At 44.9% G+C, this 21,321-nt stretch overlaps 3 protein-coding genes across 5 annotated transcripts; 1 reads left to right on the forward strand and 2 right to left on the reverse strand.

The window, feature by feature from the left end:
* The first annotated feature begins 57 nt into the window (after nt 1–57).
* On the forward strand, nt 58–1,470 carry LOC123102177 (wall-associated receptor kinase 3-like). The gene has a single exon (XM_044523479.1). It carries the CDS (start codon nt 597–599, stop codon nt 1,299–1,301), a length of 705 nt encoding a protein of 234 aa, XP_044379414.1. The 5' UTR covers nt 58–596; the 3' UTR covers nt 1,302–1,470.
* Nucleotides 1,471–2,524: 1,054 nt separating this feature from the next.
* Nucleotides 2,525–6,718, reverse strand: LOC123102178 (pentatricopeptide repeat-containing protein At4g21190). 3 transcript variants are annotated; one of them, XR_006448802.1, is made up of 8 exons: nt 6,465–6,718; nt 6,269–6,366; nt 6,059–6,157; nt 5,581–5,724; nt 5,180–5,392; nt 3,636–4,026; nt 2,985–3,099; nt 2,525–2,845 (listed from the first exon to the last, which is right to left on the reverse strand). XR_006448802.1 is itself a non-coding variant. In XM_044523480.1 (7 exons), exons 2-6 carry the CDS (start codon nt 6,356–6,358, stop codon nt 3,682–3,684), a joined length of 891 nt encoding a protein of 296 aa, XP_044379415.1. In that variant the 5' UTR covers nt 6,359–6,366; nt 6,465–6,718; the 3' UTR covers nt 2,525–3,099; nt 3,636–3,681. The 3 variants fall into 3 exon arrangements, 1 of the variants encoding a protein (XP_044379415.1); XR_006448801.1 differs by having other exon boundaries at nt 2,525–2,886; XM_044523480.1 differs by having other exon boundaries at nt 2,525–3,099.
* An 8,718-nt stretch (nt 6,719–15,436) lies between these two features.
* On the reverse strand, nt 15,437–21,001 carry LOC123106484 (uncharacterized). Its single transcript, XM_044528634.1, has 3 exons — nt 19,619–21,001; nt 16,834–16,916; nt 15,437–15,830 (listed from the first exon to the last, which is right to left on the reverse strand). The coding sequence occupies exons 1-2, from the start codon at nt 20,923–20,925 to the stop codon at nt 16,862–16,864; spliced, it is 1,362 nt and encodes a 453-aa protein (XP_044384569.1). The 5' UTR covers nt 20,926–21,001; the 3' UTR covers nt 15,437–15,830; nt 16,834–16,861.
* Nucleotides 21,002–21,321: the final 320 nt, after the last annotated feature.

Below are 21,321 nucleotides of genomic sequence, written 5' to 3' on the forward strand. Positions count from 1 at the left end.
TGTTTACCAGAGAATCGTTGTTGTTCTCCATGGAATAAAGGAGGAGAAAAATGTTCATCAAATGCGCTGGCTGCTACAGTCAGCTGGACACTGACAGAGGCAACAACCAACTCATTGTACTCTCAGTTCCTGTATATATAGGAGCATATATAGCTTGGATTTTGCAAACAAATGTACGAGCGGCAGAGAAGAAAAGCAAACAAACATAGACACGTTCTATAGAGGCCGCAAACCAAAACATTGGTGGTCATCTCGAAAAAAGAAGATAAAAAAAACAAGAGCGATGAAGTGCAAGTGTGACGTATGGAGAGAGAGAGAGAGAGAGAGAGAGAGAGAGAGAGAGAGAGAGAGAGAGAGAGATCTTCTTCAAATGCAATACAGTGCCTCCAATTCTTGAATAAGTTGTACATAATAGGAAAACAACAGCTTACATACTTCATTACTTCTAATCTTTTTGTTTGAACTCACTATGTTAATGTTTTAACAAGCATTAACTAAAAGCTTCATTACTCTGCACTTCTGCAGGCATTGCCGCCTTCATTGTTGTCTCTGTGTTCGTCAGGCTCCTAGGCTGTTGCCTGGAGGTGGATGCTCCAATGTTGGTCTACGAATATGCAGCGAGGGGGAGTCTACATGATGTTCTGTTTGGACTAAGGCGCATAGATATCATACCTGTGCATACGCGCCTCGGAATTGCTGTCGGGTCAGCCGAAGGCCTAGCATACATGCATTCAGCAGTGGAGTGTACGATACGCCATGGCGATGTTAAATCTGCCAATATTCTTCTAGATGATAAATTAATTCCAAAGGTTTCAGACTTTGGAACGACGAGGCTGCTCGCGAGGGGAAAATCTGTGAAGACCGAGCGCGTCGTTGGGGATCTAAATTACATAGATCTAATATACATGGAGCATGGAGTTGTTACACAGAAGAGCGACGTCTACAGCTTCGGGGTTGTTCTCATAGAACTGATCACAAGGAGGCCCGCCATACACGACGACCGAAGGAGCTATGTTGCGAGCTTTGTTCAAGTTTCTCTTGATAAACAAGCAAGGCACTTTTTTTATCAGGCTATTACAAGCGAGGGGGACATTAAGCTTCTGGAAATGGTCGGCGAGGTCGCCGTGGAGTGTCTTAAACCTAATCCAGAAGAACGCCTAGACATGAAACAAGTAGAACAATGCCTCTTCCAAATTATTGGACAGTCCACACAGGAGACAAACTACCAAGGAGATGTTAGTCCTGCACCGGATGATATTCCCTTGCTCAAGGATTGCAAGAATGTGGTAACCACAGACTAGAACAAGAATACAATTAATTTGCTAATATTCTGAATATTCCATCCATTTATGTAACCGCTTTAGTGTCCTGAAAATTTTTACTGGCTATAATTTGTCAAGACATCAAATTATGTACCAGTATTACTGTATTTGAAGTAGAGCAAACGCTGGTTGTGATCTTCGAAACTCAGATGCATACCTTTCATGTTCATCACTACTCAATGATGTATCAAAAGAAAAAAGGGAAATTTGTCCATTTAAAGAAGTAGAAATATGTCGTCGGAAAAAGCAGAAGCTTCACAATTTTGCGCATGCCAGTTCCTTTGGTGATGGGAACTATGAAACAGTTGCACCTCTAGTTCTTTGAGTTGTCATTATCTAAAGAAGTGATGAAAAAGTTCTTTGAGTTGTAGTATTAATTACATTCTAGTAACATATTTGATCATAAAGTTTTATCTCAATGATTTCACAACTTGGAACTGGACCGGATTAGTCATCACCTTTTTTTGCTGTTGAGGAATTTCACCACTTCGTCTCCTTTGTGTGATTTTCAATTCATATAACTAGGCCAATGCCCACTCAGCAAGGTAGTCAGAAGCCTAGTCTTCTGGTTGTACTCCCTTTGTTCACTTTTCAAAGACGTTTTAGAAAGTTCAGACAACACCCAAAACAGTTCAATGGCAGTTGTCTAAAACGTCTTACAAAAGTTAACCGAGGGAGAAGAACATACAAGTCAGTATATTCAGGTGGCTTTAAGGGAGGCATATCCAACTGGGAGTACACGTAGTTCTTGTCATGGAATCATCCAAAGAAAGTGAGGCATAATTATTTACATGGAGGGATGGTCAAACTGTTGCTTAGAAGATTGCTATGCTCTGCACATGGAACAACACATGGTCTTGTGTGCCGCTTTGTTGGTTCTAGTATCATATGCTTGTTGCTTGCAAAATATAAGAAAATAATCAATTGATTGTGCTATTGGTAGTTTAGAGCAAATGATTTGATCACAATGTGATTCAACAAGACATGGTCTTTGCACATCTTTACAGCACCTATCCCTCTTTGGCTATGAACCGTACGTGCACAGATTAGACACTGTAAATTTCCAGTAACCTGCAGCATTTGATTCCCTTATTGGCGAGTAGCTGCTCAAGAACCCTTCAATGTATCTAACAGGGCCACGTTTGAGAATTGCAGAGCAATAAACCTGATTCGCTACAAATCCATAGCTATATGCTACTATCTGAACTGGCGCTTCACGTTTTTTCAAACAAGGAGGTAATGTAAGACGACGCTGAAAGCGGCAAAAGATTCATCTACAACACCCGATCGATATTACTAACATCTAAGGTTTTCTAGTACAACCATTCCATTTCAGATACGTACTACTGTCTAATGCTAGTGCTACAAATAATACTTGTACATGTTTCCTGAAACAGTTGAACATTACCCAAAGCATCTCGTGTGACCGTAGTCAGGATTTTAAGTCCATCCGTCTCAGGACATGGTGAAAACTTGCAATGTATCCAGGATGAGCTGCCTCTCTCCCGCACCAATGCACAATTCTTGATGAATACAACACAACAAAGACATCAAGGACTGTATCCTGCCTCATGCCAAAGATGATTAACTACATATCTTTCTGAAGAAAATTAAATAAAGCTTGTCCTGGAAATGAACTATCATCAGGTCCCTAGAACATACCATATCATTTACTGAACAGCTGGACATCTTCAGTCAAATTGCTGGACAGCTGTTGTTTCCAAATATGGCAAGAGTGGCCTAATATTGCTAGATTATTGAAAGAGTTGCGGCACAACTGAAAAATGCAGAAGCACTCCATGTTATAGGCATCGAAAATATGAACAAAGCTCCATACTATCATCACGATTTGTGTCTACAGATATGTGTAAATCAAATTAGGAGCATTGAGATGAAGCATGAGCAATATGCAAGCAGAACAAATGCTGATGTAGTAAACCACCATGAATACTCAATACTCTGAAAGAACTTTCTTATTTACATCAAACACAGCATTCTTTAAATTCCATTGTCAAACACCTTACACTGCAGACATAATCTTGATCCAATCATTTACATTCTACATTCTCTCATTCCCATGTTGGACACCTTACATTACATTCTAAAATTTATTTCATGACTTGTTTGCTTGGCTGCTTAAAAGAACTTTGAAAAACTGGTGAAATAATTATTATTTGTTTGCTTTCCAACAGCATGATATGTACCGACATCTCCCAGTTTCTTAATAGAATAATTCAGACATTCTCTAGTTCAGTATTTGAAGATTTACTGACACAAAACTAGACCAAGCTAACCAGCCAAATTTAACCTTACCTGCTATGATGAAGCAGACACGAAAACGCCACATTCAAGTTCTGAGCTACACAAATTCAAGGTCTCCAGAAGCCGCATCGCCTAATACATTCATGTCCAGGCCTGTTCCTGGCACTTCTTTCAATTCATTGTCAGGATTCATGCTTCCTGCATCTTCCGGTTCATCTCTACCAGAGTCTCTCTGTGTTACCTCTTCAGTACTATCGTCTGGATAAACCCTTATCCTTATGCGCTTGCCTTTGATGTATCGGTATTCAAATTTTGGCGGTGGATATTTCCTATTTAACTTTTCGTATTTGTCCAACATCTCTAGCTTCATAAATACATCACCGAGCATCCTGACAATCGAGGTATCAGGTCGAACACCCAGCTCTTCCATATCAGCAAAAACCTAGATGGGGTGCGAAGGAAACATGAAACGGTTAAAAATGGAACAGCCATTGCAGTAAGCATCATTTCTGCAACAATGTTCCTTTAAGCCTAGCTTTTCTACCACAAAAGCAAATGTTGAGACAATCACATCCAGTGTAAGGTCAATACCATGTAGAATACAACCAACTCAAACTCCAAATCTCTTAAGGCAAGCACAAAATTAGGTGAAAATAAATAGAGAGAAGTGCATATTTCAACCCCGAACTCTTGCCCTGGTCTAATTTACAACCCCAAACTCCAATGCCGTCTAAATTACAACCCCCAACTCTCAAAACCGGCTAGGATTCAACCCTCTCCTCTCTGTTGACCGGTTTTGACCAGTCAACAGGTCCAGTCAGCATGCCACGTCAACAAAAAAATTTAAATCTGTAAAATCGAAAAAAATCCAGGAAAAGAAATAAAAAAAATCAAATTTGCAGGAAAAAATCAGGGAAAAATAAAAAAACGAATTTCCAAAAACAAAATTATCAATATTTCCATGAAAAACCAAAAAATACTTAAAATAAAAAAAACTCCAGGGAAAAATTTCAAATTCCCAAGAAAAATATTTAAAAATGTAAAATAAAAAAGTTAAAATTTCTAGAAAAAGTAATTTCCAAAAAAGTTATTATTTTTTTCCCGAAAATTACAGGAAAAGTTCTCGAATTTTTTTCGCAAACTTTTTCCCCAGGAAATTTTATTTCGGATTTTTTCTCGATCTTACAGATTTTTAATTATATTTTCTTGAAATTTTGATTTTTTTTTGATGTGGCATGCTGATTGGACCCGTTGACTGGTCAAAACTGGTCGCCCCTGGTCAAAACCAGTCAACAGGGAGGGGAGGGTTGAATCCTGACCGGTTTTGAGAGTTGAGGGTTGTAATTTAGATGGTATTGAAGTTCGGGGTTGTAAATTAGACTAGGGCAAGAGTTCGGGGTTGAAAAATGCACTTCTCTCAAATAAATAAAAGGAATACAGATTCGCGTATTACTATGTCAGCTAAGTATGCAGATAGTTCTACAGTAGTATAGCTATTGCCCCTCCATGCAAGTAGGACCAAATGGTGCAAAATCTACATTTATAAGATTTGCACATTGAAATTAAACACAATATATCAAGTTTTGTTTTCCTACCTCAAACATCTTCTCGTATGACCCCAATCTGTAATACAAGGAGATTATTTTCATGAAAAAAATACGGGGCAAACCCTCCATGTATCTCGAGAATATCTTTTGAAATAGCTCTTCTGCTTCCTCAATTCGTCCATCCTCGACTAAAGCATTTAATAAAGTTTGATAGCTTCCCATGGTCTTCCCTTGACCTTTATTGAACATCCACTTGATAACCTAAACAGAAGACCATGCAATTATTTTGTTGACATAGAAAAAAATATTATTGAAAGGGAGGAGTCAATTCTAGATATTCAATAGAGAAATAATATCCACCAACAATTTCATTAGAAATACAAGATAGAAACACATCAGACAAAATAATCGACTCTTCACACAAACAAGCATGAACTCCTATTTGATACCTGAATTATTCTTTTCCATTCCTTCTCATCTTCAAGCGTCTTCAGTGCTTTCTTTACCGCTATCAAGGGAAACTCCAGTTCCCATGCAACAAATGAATCAAGAGCACCATAAACCTCCTCCTTTACATTAGACAAACCCTTAATCTGCAGGATAAGGAAAAAGGTGTCACGCAAATCCTGAAACGGAACTCTGGCTGCAACCCTTTGGTGCCAAAATAACAAGGAACATATAATCCCTGTCGGCCCAAAGTTATTTTCTGATAAACAGTCTACATGTAACAATTTATTTAAATCACCACAGAGCAACTGAAAGTTGTAGAGTTCCATCAGAAAGCTGAAGCAGAGACAACTGTTTTTGTCGCAGTGCAGGCATGGAGTTATGGGGCAATCTAGTGTCTCAGTGCAGGAATAAGCACAAATCTACATAGAGTACAGATTCTAGTGATAATTACAACAGAGAAATGTAGAAGAACCTCACACATTTGACAAGCTTCTGCGACTTGGACACGGTTCCGATTCTCTTATCAGTTTTCCACACGCGAGGATATCTCGGCCTCGGACCCCTGGCACCGCAAACCTGCGCCACAAGGTTGCACAGTACTAATCAGGATAAGCACCACCACCACCAACAACAACACCAAGTTCTGAACGAACCCCGCATGCCATGGAGGCGAATGAAGCAGCTCACCACTAGAGAGTTGAACTTTCGCGGCCGCAGAACGACGGCTCTCTCGAATGCTATACCGAATGCGGGCGCCCAACACCACAGGGAAAGCATGATGAAATCTGCAGCAGGGAAGCAGGAATCCCCCAAATTAAGCCTCCAATGTCACTACCCGCCTACTTCTCCGCGGTTCTTTGGAGGCGAAAGAGCAGGCTCGTACCTCGAACACCCGGGTTCCGGAGATTGCGGAGGGGGGCAGGGACGCGGCGGCGCGCGTCAGGCGGCGGCCGCGGCGGCGGCGGAGCTCCGGGTCGGGACGGGAGGAGAAGAGGGTCCTCTTCCTCGTACGGACGGCGGCGAGTGGTGGAGAGACAAAGGTAAGTTTTCCAAGCTTGAGATAAGCTTCGTGCTCTCTTCTTTGAAGCTGAACTGAACTGACCGTACAAAATTATAGAAAAGAAAAACACTGTAATACAAAAGAGCAGCAATTCGATGCCTGGACTCATCTGCACCCATGCTAAAGGAAAAAGAAATCAAAATAAATATCAGAAAAATTCTAATTTTCTTTTTGCACGGTAGATAATTTGGTGCGTGAGGTCCACTCCAAATTTTACATCTTTTGAACATTTGAGTAACTCTCGGCAAAATGGACAAGTTTGGGGGTCTGTAAAGAAGCTTACTGTTCTAAGTAAATTTGTTTTTTTGCTCAAAGCTATTCATATGTTTAAAAGATCTGAAATTTGGAGCGCACTTCATGCACCAAATTATCTACCGTGCAATTTTTTGGGAAATTTTTTAAAAACATTATGAATTTTTTTGACCGGGTGCAAATAAACCTAAGCTCGGAAATACAATTACAACTATTGTTTTAAGTAGGAGCAAAGTCCTTTTTTTAAGATCCACTATGATAATGAAAAAATATTGTAGATCAAATTTCTAGAGCAAACGCCCGGCGTGGTTCGTTGTGCTACTCCCTCCGCCTACCTTTTTGACCACCCTCTCCTCCGCCGTCATGATGCTCCACGACGAGGAGCTGCCGTTGCGGCCAGGCGGCCACACGCCTTCGCAATTGCCAGGGGCACCTCCTCCATCATGGCCTTGTCGCGCCAGATGCGGCAGGACGGCAACGCCGACTCGTCAATTCGGGCATAACGGCGGTGCGGCGCCGGCGCACGGCTCCTGCTTCACATGACGTCTGATTTGGACAGGTTGCACGGGGGGAGGGCTTCGCCTTGACGCGCCAGAGAAGCAACAATGCCGACTCGACTCCGCCTTCATGCGATGGAGGGGCGACGAGGGCGACGACGGACCGCGGTCCTCGAGCGGCCACTCGAGAAGGAGATCCAAGTGCGCCCGATAATCTCGTCTGTTGCGGCGACCTCCTCGAGGAGGCACGACTGATGTGGCTCCGCTCCTCCTCGTCGCCGGAGCAGAAGATGATCTCCTCCTTCCCGGAGGATCCGGGCACCGTGGGGTACGATGGCCCTGGACCCGGAGAGCGGCGTGAGGACGCCACGATCCCGGATCCGGAGACACCACTTGTCGGCGTGGAGACCTAGAACTTCGTCATCATCGACGATGATGAGCAGAGATGAAAAGGAATGAAGAGGAGACAATGTGATGTGTAGCGTGGATGATGCCAGAGCCATGCTTAATTAAGTAGTCACAGCCAGGCGAACGAGCAGACCACTGGCTTCAATGTGGCACACCAGCTGAAGCAGGCTTCTTGGTCACCGTGTTGGCATTGAAGCGGCGCCGCCCACTCGTCCGGTCACATTGTTCTGACAAGCATCAATGTCGCGGAGTCGCGTCTGCTCTGTACCGGCCTGATCAACATGAATGCGCTGCAAACGGCTCGTTTGGAGAGGGTTTTTCGAGCAAAGAAAGTTTTAAGTAGGACATGGCAAACAGGCGGGTAAGTGGCGGCACGTCCGAACTCCGACATTTGCATCTAGTTTGCGAGATTATGGATTGATGGGGCACTACATTGGATGACTTGCATCATCCTAATACGTAGTTAAAATGTTCCTAAAGCCCTTCTCTTTCTCTTAAAAAAAGGAGTCCCTGTCAAAGAAGGCGAGACAAGGTCAAGTAGAGTCCTTCAAAGTTGTACACGGAAGCAACATAGACATTTGTGCTTAGGGCATGTCCAACGCTAACCCCTAAAATGGGTATAATATTTGTCCACGGTCTGGTCCGGAACAATTCAAGGACACTGTTGTGAGAGCTGGTCATCCAATCATGTCTCCTAAATATCCATCTATGCATGTGCATGTCGCGGTTGAAGGGAGAGAGGGTGCCCGGATGTCCGACATGATGGCTTTTGGTTGGCTAGACGGATATTTGGACTGCCTCAAAGCATACCCCCTAGTTTGCCGGAATTTGAACGTCTGGACTATTCCGTGACGCTTGAGGGGTAGCATTGGATGGCAAAACCCATCACGACTCCCGCAAAGGACATATAGGGGAGATTTGAGGGTCCGCGTTGGAGATTGCTCCTGGCCAGTAAACTTCCTCGATGATATATGGGCCTTCCCATTTGGATAGAAATTTACCTGCAAAATGTCTTAAAGAGACTTGTACAGAAGGACTTCATCTCCTATTTTGAATTCACATTTTTGTTTTCTCTTGTCATGCCAATTTTAACCTTTTCTTTAAATATATTAGCATTTTCATTAGCTTTATGTCACCATTGATCTAAAGAACTCATGTCAAGCAACAATTACCCTCCAGCTAACTTGAATTTGCAATCATAATCCAGTTGCTTAACACCCTATAAATGGAGGGGGCGTGATTGAGTAGGTCCGGTCTATCAGATTTCGACGCGGCAGACATTCGGATTCCGGAATCCCCTATTGAGCCCCCCGATTTGGGATCAACCCAAGGAATTCTGGGCATCCGAGCATGTCAGGCGTAATATAGGGATCCGTGATGAACAGTACGACTCTTAACAATTTAGGTCGGAATGAGATCTGCATTGGAGATGCCTAATATAATCAGCAAGGCAACCATGGTCAGAATAAAATTTTGTATGCTTTTATGCTTAGGGCATCTCGAATGATAACCCCTAAAATGGGTGCATTATTTGTCCACGGTCTGGTCCGGAACAGTTCAAGGACACCGATGTGGAAGCCGGTTATCCAATCATGTCCCCTAAATATCCATCTATGCATGTGCATGTCGCAGTTGAAGAGAGAGAGAGAGAGAGAGAGAGAGAGAGAGAGAGAGAATTCCCGAATGTCCGACATGATGGCTTTTGGTTGGCTAGACGGATGTCTGGACTCCCCCAAAGCAAACCCCCTAGTTTGCTTCTAGTTTGCCGGACTATTCAGTGACACTTGAGGGATAACATTGGATGGAAAAACCCATCACGACTCCTGCAAAGGACATATAAGGGCGATTTGAGGGTCTGCGTTGGAGATGCCCTTACAAGAATGCACGATTGGTACATCGTCTATTTTGAAGGACTTTTATTTCAAAGGAGACTTGTACAAAAGGACTTTTATGTTCTATTTTGAAGGGTGGTTGGTGCATTGATAAGGAAAGTTCAGTTGAAGTTGTTGCTCTTTGAGGTGACCGGTGTTGGTCGAGACGCGGTTTGATGATCTGTTTATGGCAGGCCCATTTGCATTGTGTATGTATTCATAGGCGTAGCCAGGGGAGCATGCCCCTGCTAACAACCTAACTACAGTAGTAAATAGGGATAATTAGATTTATGCCCCTAGTTGTGTCCCACTCGTCTGTTTTATCCTTAATTCCCAAAAGTCACCGGTTCTGTCCAAATCACTTTGCTCCTCTTATGCTTTTGCCCTTTGACTGTTTGACCGTCAGTTTGAAAACGTCATAACTAATTCATACTAAATCAGAAAAATGCAAATAAGATACCAAAATGTTCAGAAAAACACCACCTATATGTCAGTGTCATTTGCATCCATGAAAAAAAGTGTTGGAAAGTGCCCATCCGAGTTTTAGCTCTTATGCTACCACCATGAATAGTAAAATTTAAAAAAATTCAAGAAAAAATTCAAAATTAATTTGGTGGCAAAGAATGACAAATGTTTTAAGTGGCTGTCAAGTTTCATCAGGGAATAACATTCGTGGGTGCCGCGGCAAAAAAAAAAACAATCAGCACTCCAAAATAGATTACTTTTTTGCCACGACTTCCACGAATGCCGTTCCCTAATGAAACTTGGCAAGCACTTAGAACACTTGTCGTTCTTTGCCACCATATTTTTTTTGAATTTTTTTAGAGTTTACTATTCATGGTGGTATCAAAAGAGCTAAACTTGGATGTGCACTTTCCAACACTTTTTTTCATGAATACAAATGACACTGACATATAGGTGATGTTTTTCTGAACATTTTGGTATCTTATTTGCATTTTTTTTTTGATTTTGTATGAATTAGTTATGAAGTTTTCAAACTAACGGTCAAACGGTCAAAGGGCAAAAGCATAAGAGGATCAAAGTGACTTGGACAGAACCGGTGACTTTTGGGAATTAAGAGTAAAACAGACGAGTGGGACACAACTAGGGGCATAAATCTAATTATCCCTAGTAAATAATGTCAAATAGTGTTCCGGTTGCTACAGTGAACAAATAAACAAGCCGTGACGCCCCAGGCCATGGCCCTAGTAGCCTGGGTCTGGCTACGTCCCTCTATGTATTAATTGTCGTAGCTAATCTTTTGATTAACTTGATGTGGAGTTTCAACTGTATTTGTTGTTCTCAACAAGTTAAAAATTTATATTATTTTCTACATTTTACAAAAATACGGTATGTCTAGGCGGGAAAAAATGATATGCATTCATGCTTACGAAAATGTACATTGATACAGTGTCTCATGTGATAGTATAAGTACCCAGTTTTTTTATATAAATACCCAGTTTCTTTTTTAGGGAAATATTGTTTTTCAAAGGAAATATAAGTACCCAGTTTTTCTAGGGAAATATTTTTTTAGGGAAATATGAGTACCCAGTTAAAGCCGACCAACAAAGGAAAATAAGTTCTAATTTAATCTTATTTCAAAAAAAAATCTAATTTCATCCTGGAAGTGACAACTGACAACATGCACAATTAGGAAAGTTTTTTTTTGAGAATCACAATTGGCAAAGTTTGATACAGAACAAATCATGCATTAGATGGACGTCAATACAAACTATACTACTAGTACAAGAGATTGGAGCTTGGCCGCCGGCGACGTGCATGACTCTATCTCTGCCAGGACTACAATAAGTACCCCACTTTTGGTACGATTCTACTATCAACGATTGATTTCTATGGCGACGTCGTGGGCGGACCTCCCACCGGAGCTCCTAGACCTTGTTGTCGCCGGTCTCCCTAACCCCGCCGACCGCGCCCGTTCCCGCGCCGTGTGCCGTTCATGGCACTCCGCCGTGCGACGCCATGGACCCCAGGCAGCCCAGCTACCATGGATGGTCTTCACTGATGGTGAAGTCGTCACACCCACCAACGGTCCCTCGGGACACCCCACCTTCATCCCCGAGAATTCACATCTCTCCGGCTCCGCCGACGAGTGGCTACTCTTCGGCGTCTACCACCGGACCCCCGAACTCATCGACAACTATGTTCTACGCAATATATTCTCCGGAGAGCGTGTTTCTTTGACCGAGTTGGACGCAGCCCTCCACCCCGCTTACCGCGTCAGCAAGTTCCGGATGCAATCCACCGCCCATGACTTCATGGCCGTCGTCACCACCAACAAGAACCATCCGCTCATCGTGATCCTGCCAGGAAAGGGTGTGTGGGTGCCCGAACCACGGGCAGTTCCATATGTTTATATCATTGACATTGCCTTCCATGAAAAGAAGCTCTATGGCATTAGCAAGGCGGAGGACCTTATCCCTTTTGACCTAGGGTTGGATGAGGATGGAAGGCCCATGGTCACCATTGCAAGGCATGTAATCCGACGGCCAATTGATTACGATGGTTGGGATGATGATTATAGTAGCAACGATTCACTCTGTGCATTTTAAAACCGAACCGAAAAACCATACCGAAAATAAACCGAACAGAACCGATTTTTTTGTTTTTATGGTTTCTGGTTTCGGTATGGTATGAACTTTTCATACCGATTTGAACTTTGGTTTTTATGATATATACCGAAAAACCGAATAGTTAACCGAATAAACCGAAGTAAAAGATAAATATATATTTTTTGAGATGAACAACCGTACAAGTTGTCATTTTTCTTGTACATGAGTCAAATTCACTACTAAGCACCAACATTTTTCTTGTAACATTGTCATTTTTCTCTTTTTAAAATGCTAAGCACGTCCATAACCATCAACAGATGAATCAATGCATGCATATATACTTATATATATAGTCATATACTATTTGTGTAAAATAGAATGTGTTTTGAGTCATAAATTTGCAAATTATTATTACGTCATTTTCAAATTCGCGTCAACTTTGGTTTTTATGGTATATACCGAAACCATACCGAAATAATTTGGTATATACCGAAACCGAACCGTATTTTAATTTCATACCGTATTTACCGAAGTATTAATACCGTACATACCAAAAAACCATATAAACCGAATAAACCGAACGCACAGGGCTAGCAACGATGAAGATGATGATGGCGATGAAGATGAGGACGACGTCGAAGATGACAATGAGGACGACGACGACAACGAAGATGATGTTGATGATCACGATGACCAAGATGAGGAAGTGATAGATATTGATGTCGCTGCAGATGATGGGGATGAAGGCGAGGAGGAGGAGGAAGAAGAAAAAGAAGAAGAGGCTGCGGTGGGCATGATAGCCGTGGCTGATAATGTGGTGGTCAATGATTTTCATGAGGGGCCAACAGTGCCAAATGATGATGATGGTCGAAATAACTTCAATTATCGGAATGTCTCACATCATGGATTTATGCGCGATAAAGAGTACACTTGCTGGCACTTAGTCCAGTCACACGGGGAGCTGCTCATGGTGAAGCCACACATCCATATCTTTCCAGACTATTCCTCATCCATTCGCCAGGTTGATGTTTTCATGGCCGATGTTAAGACACGCAAATGGGTGCCCATGGCTAATGGGCTCGGTGGCGGCCGAGCACTATTCATCAGCCAACACTTCTCCAAGTTTGTTTCTGCACCTTGTGGAGATATCAAGGAGGATGCCATCTATTTTCTCGAGTCGGGCGAGGTGTTAAATATGAAAACTCAGAATGCTAAACCGACGAGGTTTTACGAGCCTGGCTGCCTGGGATGGAATGTCATGTGGCTCTTCCCCCCGGAGTTGGTGCTTTAACAATATTTAGATAGTCTTAATAGGTTTTTTTTGTTCTTCCTACATATTCATTCGTACAGTATATGACAGTGGATTTAGTTATTCATACCCGATTTTACTTGCGTTACTTTGGAAACTAGAGTTCAACCTCCACTGTCAATCTGCAGCTGCTTGTTGGGTCTACTAGTGTACTGCATGGACTCCTTTGGCAGGCTCTATCAAGGAACAAATCAATCACATTGATCTCTTTCTGAAAGACACTTTTTTCGCTTGAAATTATCATTCTTGTCACATGTTTATAACTCTATATGGAGCACAGCAATGAATACATCTTAAAGCCATCCAGCCTAATTTTAGAGTTGTCGAGCAAAGTGGAAAGAAGAAATCAAGTGGCTTATAGAGGGAGCTAATTAAGAGGAAGTACGTGTAGTATATAATCTATAGGGCAACGATAGGCGCCTTCGGCCGGTCGCTCGGTAGCTGTAGGATCTGCGCGCCCGTAACTGTTCGAATCTCCCCCAAACTCGTCTTCTTCCTCACGCTAGACGCGCGCCCCCTGTGACCCGCGAGGTGCATGATTCCCCGCCTGGTGATGGACACGATGGCCATGTTCGTCGAGCTCCGCTCGAGGGATGCCGCCGTGGCTGCTAGGGCACGCCATGGCCATGGGAGTCGAGCTCCGCGAGGGATGCTGTCATTGCCATGGCCGTTGAGCTCCGCGAGGGGTGCTGCCATGGCCATGGCCGTCAAGCTCCGTGAGGGGCTGTCGCCATGGCCATGGGCGTCGAGCTCCGCGAGAGGTGCCCGACATGGCTGCCGGGGCACCACCACACTAGATGCAGCTCCGCTGATGGCCGGTTCCAGCTTTTGACTATGCCCGTTGCAGCTTTTTGATGAAAAAACTTGTCATCGTCATTGGTGGTTGTATCTCACCATTGTATCGTCGCCGGCGAAAAAAGAATGGATGTAGCAAAAACTGTTGCTGGATGTACCAAAAATCTATTATGGTTGCACCAAAAAAGTCATCGCCGCCGTCGTCGGGTCGCAGCTCAGCCTGAACATATGTAGCAAAAAATGAAAACGGTTGTAGCAAAACGCAACAACGATTGTAGCAAAAACGCGAGGTCGATTGTGCATTGCAGCAAATCGTGACACCGGTGGCAGCAGTATGCGATGCCATTTGTAGCAAATTCCGACGCAGGTTGAAGCATGTAGCAAAAATAACGACGTTGATTGTTTTCTCGGAGGAGCGTCGCCCCATCCTCGCCGTCCTGAGGTCACCATGCTCGCCGTCTCATGGTCGGTCGCAGCCTCCCCGGGCACCGGTTGCAGCCTCCTTCCCAGACCTTGCCTCGTCTTGAACCATGGCTTATTTGAGAGAGAAGGAGAGATGTTTTGGGGGAGAAGATGTGTGGAGGAGGAGGACTGGCAGCAGTCAGGTAGTCCCCCTGCCTTGGCGAAGCACACGGCCGGCAGCGGCCGCCGGTAGGCAGCAGCGCAGGGAAAAGGAAGAAGAAATATGGCCATGGGAAAGGATGTGTCTGGAGGTAGGGGATGAAGGCAGCAGTCAGGGGAAAGATAAGGGAGGAGGAGTGGTCCACATGGGGCCCAACAATAAACAGGAGTCTCACGTGGGGCGCGTCTTGGGCGGGCACGGGGTGCCAGCATGGCTCGCAACCGGCCGAAGGTTCGGCCGGCGCTCCGGCCTGAAACGTTTCCCTAATCTATAATTCGTTTGAGGCTTGGGTTCTTTTTCTTTCTGGTATTCCCTGCGCTGCCACATATGTTGTCGCAATTTCTTTTGTAATTGTACTAGTAGTGTAGCTTAGCCCTAGAGTTTCTTCTATGTAACTGTACAAGCTAGAACAGAACTTATAAATGTAGACAGTCGGAAGGAACCCCTACCGTTAGTAAAAATGGCGCGGGCTATAAATACAGGTTTCAGCAGTAGAGCTAGAAGCGACCTTGCTCCGAAGGATCGAAACAAGAACATCGACGCGTTCCAAAAGCGTTGCTGTTAACTGATGTTCTAGCTTAGCTTCTTCCTACAGCCTTGACATGTCAAGTGTCCAGGGATAACTGAAGAAGATAGCACCACTACCACTAAGTTGCATCACCAAGTTGCATCACCAAGTTGTAAATATATATAGCCTATATAGACAGTTGCATCACCAAGTTGTAAATATGTTATAAGAATAACCAAGTTGCATTGGCAAGATAATGACTGAATTTAGGCTCCTCCCATGGATAACTGAATGCGCGTCTCAGTGTTGCCTCTTCTTCCTGTCTTCAGCTCCTGGCTTAGCAAAAACGGTAGGTACCTACATAAGTATCAGCAAGAAGATATCATCAGTGACAAACTTTAATCCTCAGTCATTCAGTGAGAACACACAGAATCAATCAAGAGATGTTTATGTAAAGCTAGCGGTGAATCGATCAATTGCCCGAGCAATATGTACACCGCAAATGGATCTCTTGGAACAAATGGCTTAAAAACACCAGCTGCAGGCCCAAGAAATGGAAAATGCCTTTTCTTTTATACTTCTAATGGATGTACTAGAACAATGTAAAGCTATTGTACTTGAGTCGTGTGTTTGCATCTTCTCATGTATTCTTTGTCCTCTCTATATTGCACTATTGCTCCTTTGGGGACTAACAGAAGTACCACGGGAACCATGAACGTGATGAGCCAAGGATAAGTAGGCTAAGAATTGTAGTTCAAGTGTTTCAGATGCAAATAAATCGGCACCGTCTTCCAGAGGTATGGCACCTATGCAAAGGGCGTCGCTCGGCGCTCCCTTCCTCTACTGTACTGCAAAATACGCGGTTTACGGGTGGGGGCGGGGCAGGACCATCATCATGGTAATGCCATTTAGGGCCAGTTCTTTTGGGCGATTCTACCAGAATCACCCTCCTCCCCAGCTTCTCCCAGAATCACTACTCCATATATTTTTTACAATCCTAGCTAATTAGACCTTAACTAGATAGGATTGTAAAAAAAATATGGAGTGGCGATTCTGGGAGAAGCTGGGGAGGGGGGTGATTCTGGGAGAATCGCCGAAAAGAACTGGCCCTTAGTGGCGTAGCCCATATAAGGTCTAGTCACTTTTGACTACACGCCTGCCGTTCAACCCGAGACCGAGGTTTTCCTAGCACTCTTCTGCACTACCAACACCAAAGAGTAAATATTCATTGGTAATAGGATTATTGTTTTCATTTTAGCATGCTCTTGAAGACTATGATATTTTTCAAACAGAAAAGCTACATCATGATATAGTAAAACAGGAAAAAAACTACATCAAAATCTACTCTGACAAGATATACCTTGAGTACTTTCTCAGAAGAATTCTAGCTAAAATGGCGTTGATGATGGCCCAGTGACCATTTTGAAGTCATGGAGAGGGTTCCTACAATGGGAGAAAACATCAGCCTAAGTTTAACTTGCAACTCTGCATTCGGTTTGGGCAATCAGAAACAATACCGGTAGCATATGTCCAGACCATGCAACATACTGGTACTGCAACACAAAATTGCTAACACTATCATAACATTAACATGATTTGCGACTTTTGTCAAAGTGGGATTAATTGTTTTACTTCAGATGCCCTTCCTTACTAAAGAAAAAATCCAATCAGAAAAACATCACAGCTCCATGGTTTACGTACAGTGTGAATTGCTGATAACAATTGTGACAGGGAAGGGAACAGAACTGAAACATACTACAACAGAACATGAAGAGTTCATCACAGATAGCACATAGCCTGTGACCCGCCAGGGGATTAAATTTATTCAGAGGACAAAACTTGGGTGGTCAGTTAACTAAATAATTGCACAGGAGTGCTTATATATGTAAAAACAACAACCTTTCAGGTACCTTCCTGAACAAGATTATTGAGAGATGGATTCATGAATATATAATGTTGTTGTAGAACACTGTACATTTTGAAATCGAAAAATGTATTTGGCAACCGTGTGGCAGATTGCGAAACTGCCACACGCATCTAGCGCCGTCAGTTCCCCCCTGATCTCCTTCCTTCCCTGCACGTCCTCTTGATTTCTTTCCTTTCCCGCATGCCTCCCGATCTCCTTCCTTTCCCGCACGACCTCCCCCGATTTCTTTCCTTTCCCGCACGCCCTCCCCGATTTTATCGGGCACACCCGCTCGTGCCTTCCTAATTTTCGTAATCGTCAATTATGGCCCATGCGCCTTCCCGATTTTCAACAAAAATAATGCTTGGACTAGGATTTGATCTCTGTTCTGCAGGTAATCAACAAAGGGAGCTAACCACCTCACCGATGACACTCATTGTTGAGCAAGCTAAGGGAAATACTGTTTTTGACATGTTCGTGGTAACTTTGATCATTGGGAATAAATTTGTTGAACCCGCCCCGGTAATTTCTGTAAATAGCACGATAACATTCACGCCATAGACCTGATAATTTAGATACAAACATCATGGTAACTTTAACCATTGAGGAAGACAAATGTGAAAAGATACTCGATAATTTATGTGTAAATAGATGGTAATATACGCAGCGCACATCTGATAACTGAGGTAGAAACACCATGGTAACTTTGACCGTAGGGATCTTTTTTTGAAAAGATACTCCGGCATCTTCTATGTAAATAGCACGGTAGTATACCTCCCTCCCCTGGCATTTTTATGTGTAAATAGCATGAAAACATATGCACTGCGATAACTAAACACCATGATAAGTTTTTGACCCGTGAGGGGAGGGGGATTTGCTAAAACATACCCCTGATAAATTTTGTGTAAATAGCATGATATTTTAAGCATTACAGGCTTGATAGGTTACCTAGAATCACCATGATAACTTTTTGTCCCGGAAAAAAGTTGTTCAAAACATCCTCAATATTTTTTGTGTAAATAACATGATAATATAAGCACCGCATAACCGATAACTTGCAATATAAACATGATGATAACTTTTTTATCAAAGGAAACTAAGTTATTAAAAACATACACTCGCCTCGCGCGTGGGCCTCTTGGATGAACAGAACGCATGGCGTGCCACAAGAAAGTCACATAATATTTAGTGTCATGAGGGCACACGTGCTATAGGCGTGATAAGTTACGCAAAAACTTCGTGGTAATTTTTAACCTATGGAAAAAGCTAGCGAAACACACCAAGGTTTTTAGGTGCAAGTACCATGATAATATACGAACTGTAGACCCGGTAACTCATGTACAATCCCTCATGATAACTTTGACCGGGGGGAGGTTGATGTACATATACCCTGATAACTTATGTGTAAGTACCACGGTATTTTACACATCGAAGACCTTATAACTTGTGTACAAAACACAGTGGTAACTTTGAAGGGATGTAGTTTTTGAAGCATAGATACCTGATACATTCTATGTAAATAGCACGGTAAGTTATGCAATATAGGCCTGATAACTTGCATACAAATACCATGGTAACTTTGTCCTGAGGAGAAATCATATGGTAGACGTGAAGAAGTGACAGTTTTCTCAGGGGTGGGTGCCCGAGATGTGCGGGAGAAGCGGATTTCTCGGGCGAGCCTACAGGGTCGTTTGGGAGGAGGCGAGGTCAAAGGACGAGGAATCGTGTGGTACTTTAAAATGAAAAAAGTAGAGGTGTGGCAGTTTTGCTTATATGGCACACGTGTGCCAAATATCACAGTCCTTTTGAAATACATGATTGAAATAACATGCATAGCTATGTCGTTCTATGAATGAACATAGTTCATGGGCGCATATACATTATTTAACTGTTTATCAATTTCAGGCAATGAAATTGGGAGCTTTGAGCTCCTTCAGTCAAAAAAAAACATACATTATTTAACCCTAAAAGAAGAGAATGTGCCATTGTGATAATCTAGAATCGAAAACGATCTGCGAAAATAAGAAGAGGAGCAAGCACAAATGACAGAAAGAAAGATGATGTGCACTTGCTTGAGTGAACGCCACTACCAAACAGAGAACTGCCAATCTACAGTAAGACGGTGTAAGCAGATCAATAGCACCAATCCTACCAACAAATCAGCACTCGCATACAAATTTTGTACTGTATCTGAAATGCACAAGCCTCAATCGATCAGAACAAGGAAGTGATGGATTACCTGCCGTAGGTAGGGATCCGGCTTGATCCAAGCGCGGGTGGAAGCACACATGGTACAAGCGAACGGTATCCGTGTTGAAGCGGAGAGCTCGCGATCACCTTGCCTTGGTAAATGTCCACGGCGACGATGTGCTTCTGCTCGCCGACGGTGATGTAGATGGTATCGGCGTTGAGCGGGTTGATGACGGCGATCTGCGGCGGCCTCTTCCCCTCTTCGCACGGGTGGCCGCCATCCTCCAACACCCGCCCGAGCTCCACCTGGCGCTCCAGCGTCCAGCTCCTGCCCTCGTCGTCAAGCACGAAGGAGCTGAGCAGGAACGGGGCGTGAAGAGAAGCCTCGATGTAGCGCAGCCTCCCGTCGCTGACGCCGATGCGCCGGTACTTGCCCATCTCCCTCATGAAGAAGGTCGCGGTGGGGGCTTGTCTGAAGTCGGCGAGGCTGCTGCCCTCCGGCAGCTCGACGAAGCGGAACTCCGGGCGGTGGCTGAAAGGGTCGACGGAGATGGCGCCGCGGGTGAGGTCGACCCACAAGAGGCGGTCGCGGAAGGCCACCGTCTCCTGGTTCATCTCCATCTCCCACTTGAGCGGCGGGTGGCACGGCAGGCCGAGCACCAGCTCCCACCTGCCAGTCTCCGGGAGGAACCGGTCGATGACGACGCGGTCACGCTGGTGCACGATTTCGGCGACGGCGAACCGGTGAGGCGCGTCCCCGTCGCCGGCTTTGGTGAGGAGGCCCATGTGGCGGTACTCCGGCCTCTTCCTGGACCCGTCGAGGTACGGGAGGCGGAGCAGCTGGCCGGTGACGGGGTTGCGGATGCAGCGCTCGGCCTCCACGTCGGCGGTCAGGTTCCAGGAGTCGCGGGCACCCTCGGGCCCGAGGGTGTCGTAGTGGGTGAGGAGGAGGTGGCCGTCGGCGCTGGCGGCGTCAACGCGGCCGCCGAGGACTTGGACGACGTTGCTGCCGGCGGCGGGGCGCTCCCTGGCGTTGATGAGGTGCGCCGGGACGGAGATGCTGGAGACGCGCGGAGGGTCGACGGGGCGGAGACGCGCGCCCGGCGCCGACGACGATTCGTCGACGGGCGACGTGCTGTCGATGATGACCCACGGCGGGAGCGTGGAGGCGGCGGTGGAGAGGGTGCGGCGCCGCGGCGGGTTCGAGGAGGCGGCGTCGGTGGAGAGGGCGGGGCACGGTGGGTCCGAGGAGGCGGCGGTCGAGAGGGTGCGGTGGCACGGTGGGTGCGAGGAGGCGACGGTGGAGAGGGGGCGGCGGAGGCGGCCGGAGAGGCCTAGGAGGCGCCGGAGGGGCATGGCGGCGGCGGCGGCCTCGAGCTTGGTGCGGTCCGTTGGAGCGTAGCCTGTACGCTGCAGCCTGCAGGGGCGTAGAGGTGCTCATTGACTCTGGAGACTGTAGACCTGTCTGCGACTTTGCGTGCCCGGTCTTTTCCCTCCTTTCTGACCAGGCTGTGTGTGTGTGTGTGTGTGTGTGTGTGTGTGTGTGTGTGTGTGTGTGTGTGTGTGACTTCTGTCAATTTGAAATTTGAATCCAAAACTGTTCCCCATTTTCCATTTTGAAAACAAGTCCATGCAAGCAATGAATGGATTCTTGTGGCGCCCCTCGTTGTTGGTGGACAGCTCGAGCTCGTCTCAATCCACGCCGTCAGGGGAAGGCGGCGAGGCGCGCGCTCAATCCGCCCCTACGAGCTG

This window comes from Triticum aestivum, chromosome 5A (assembly GCF_018294505.1).
Source record: "Triticum aestivum cultivar Chinese Spring chromosome 5A, IWGSC CS RefSeq v2.1, whole genome shotgun sequence".
Lineage (NCBI taxonomy): Eukaryota > Viridiplantae > Streptophyta > Magnoliopsida > Poales > Poaceae > Triticum > Triticum aestivum.

What these genes read in the sequence shown, in the direction of transcription:
- LOC123102177 (XM_044523479.1), top strand. Translation starts at nt 597, where the DNA reads ATGTTGGTCTACGAATATGCAGCGAGGGGGAGTCTACATGATGTTCTG.
- LOC123102178 (XM_044523480.1), bottom strand. Translation starts at nt 6,358, where the DNA reads ATGCTTTCCCTGTGGTGTTGGGCGCCCGCATTCGGTATAGCATTCGAG. An exon ending in GAAAGTTCAACTCTCTAGTG is followed by an intron (nt 6,158 to 6,268) that starts GTGAGCTGCTTC and finishes CTTGTGGCGCAG; the next exon opens with GTTTGCGGTGCCAGGGGTCC. An exon ending in AATGGAAAAGAATAATTCAG is followed by an intron (nt 5,393 to 5,580) that starts GTATCAAATAGG and finishes TCTTCTGTTTAG; the next exon opens with GTTATCAAGTGGATGTTCAA.
- LOC123106484 (XM_044528634.1), bottom strand. Translation starts at nt 20,925, where the DNA reads ATGCCCCTCCGGCGCCTCCTAGGCCTCTCCGGCCGCCTCCGCCGCCCC. An exon ending in CGGATCCCTACCTACGGCAG is followed by an intron (nt 16,917 to 19,618) that starts GTAATCCATCAC and finishes CTCCCATTGTAG; the next exon opens with GAACCCTCTCCATGACTTCA.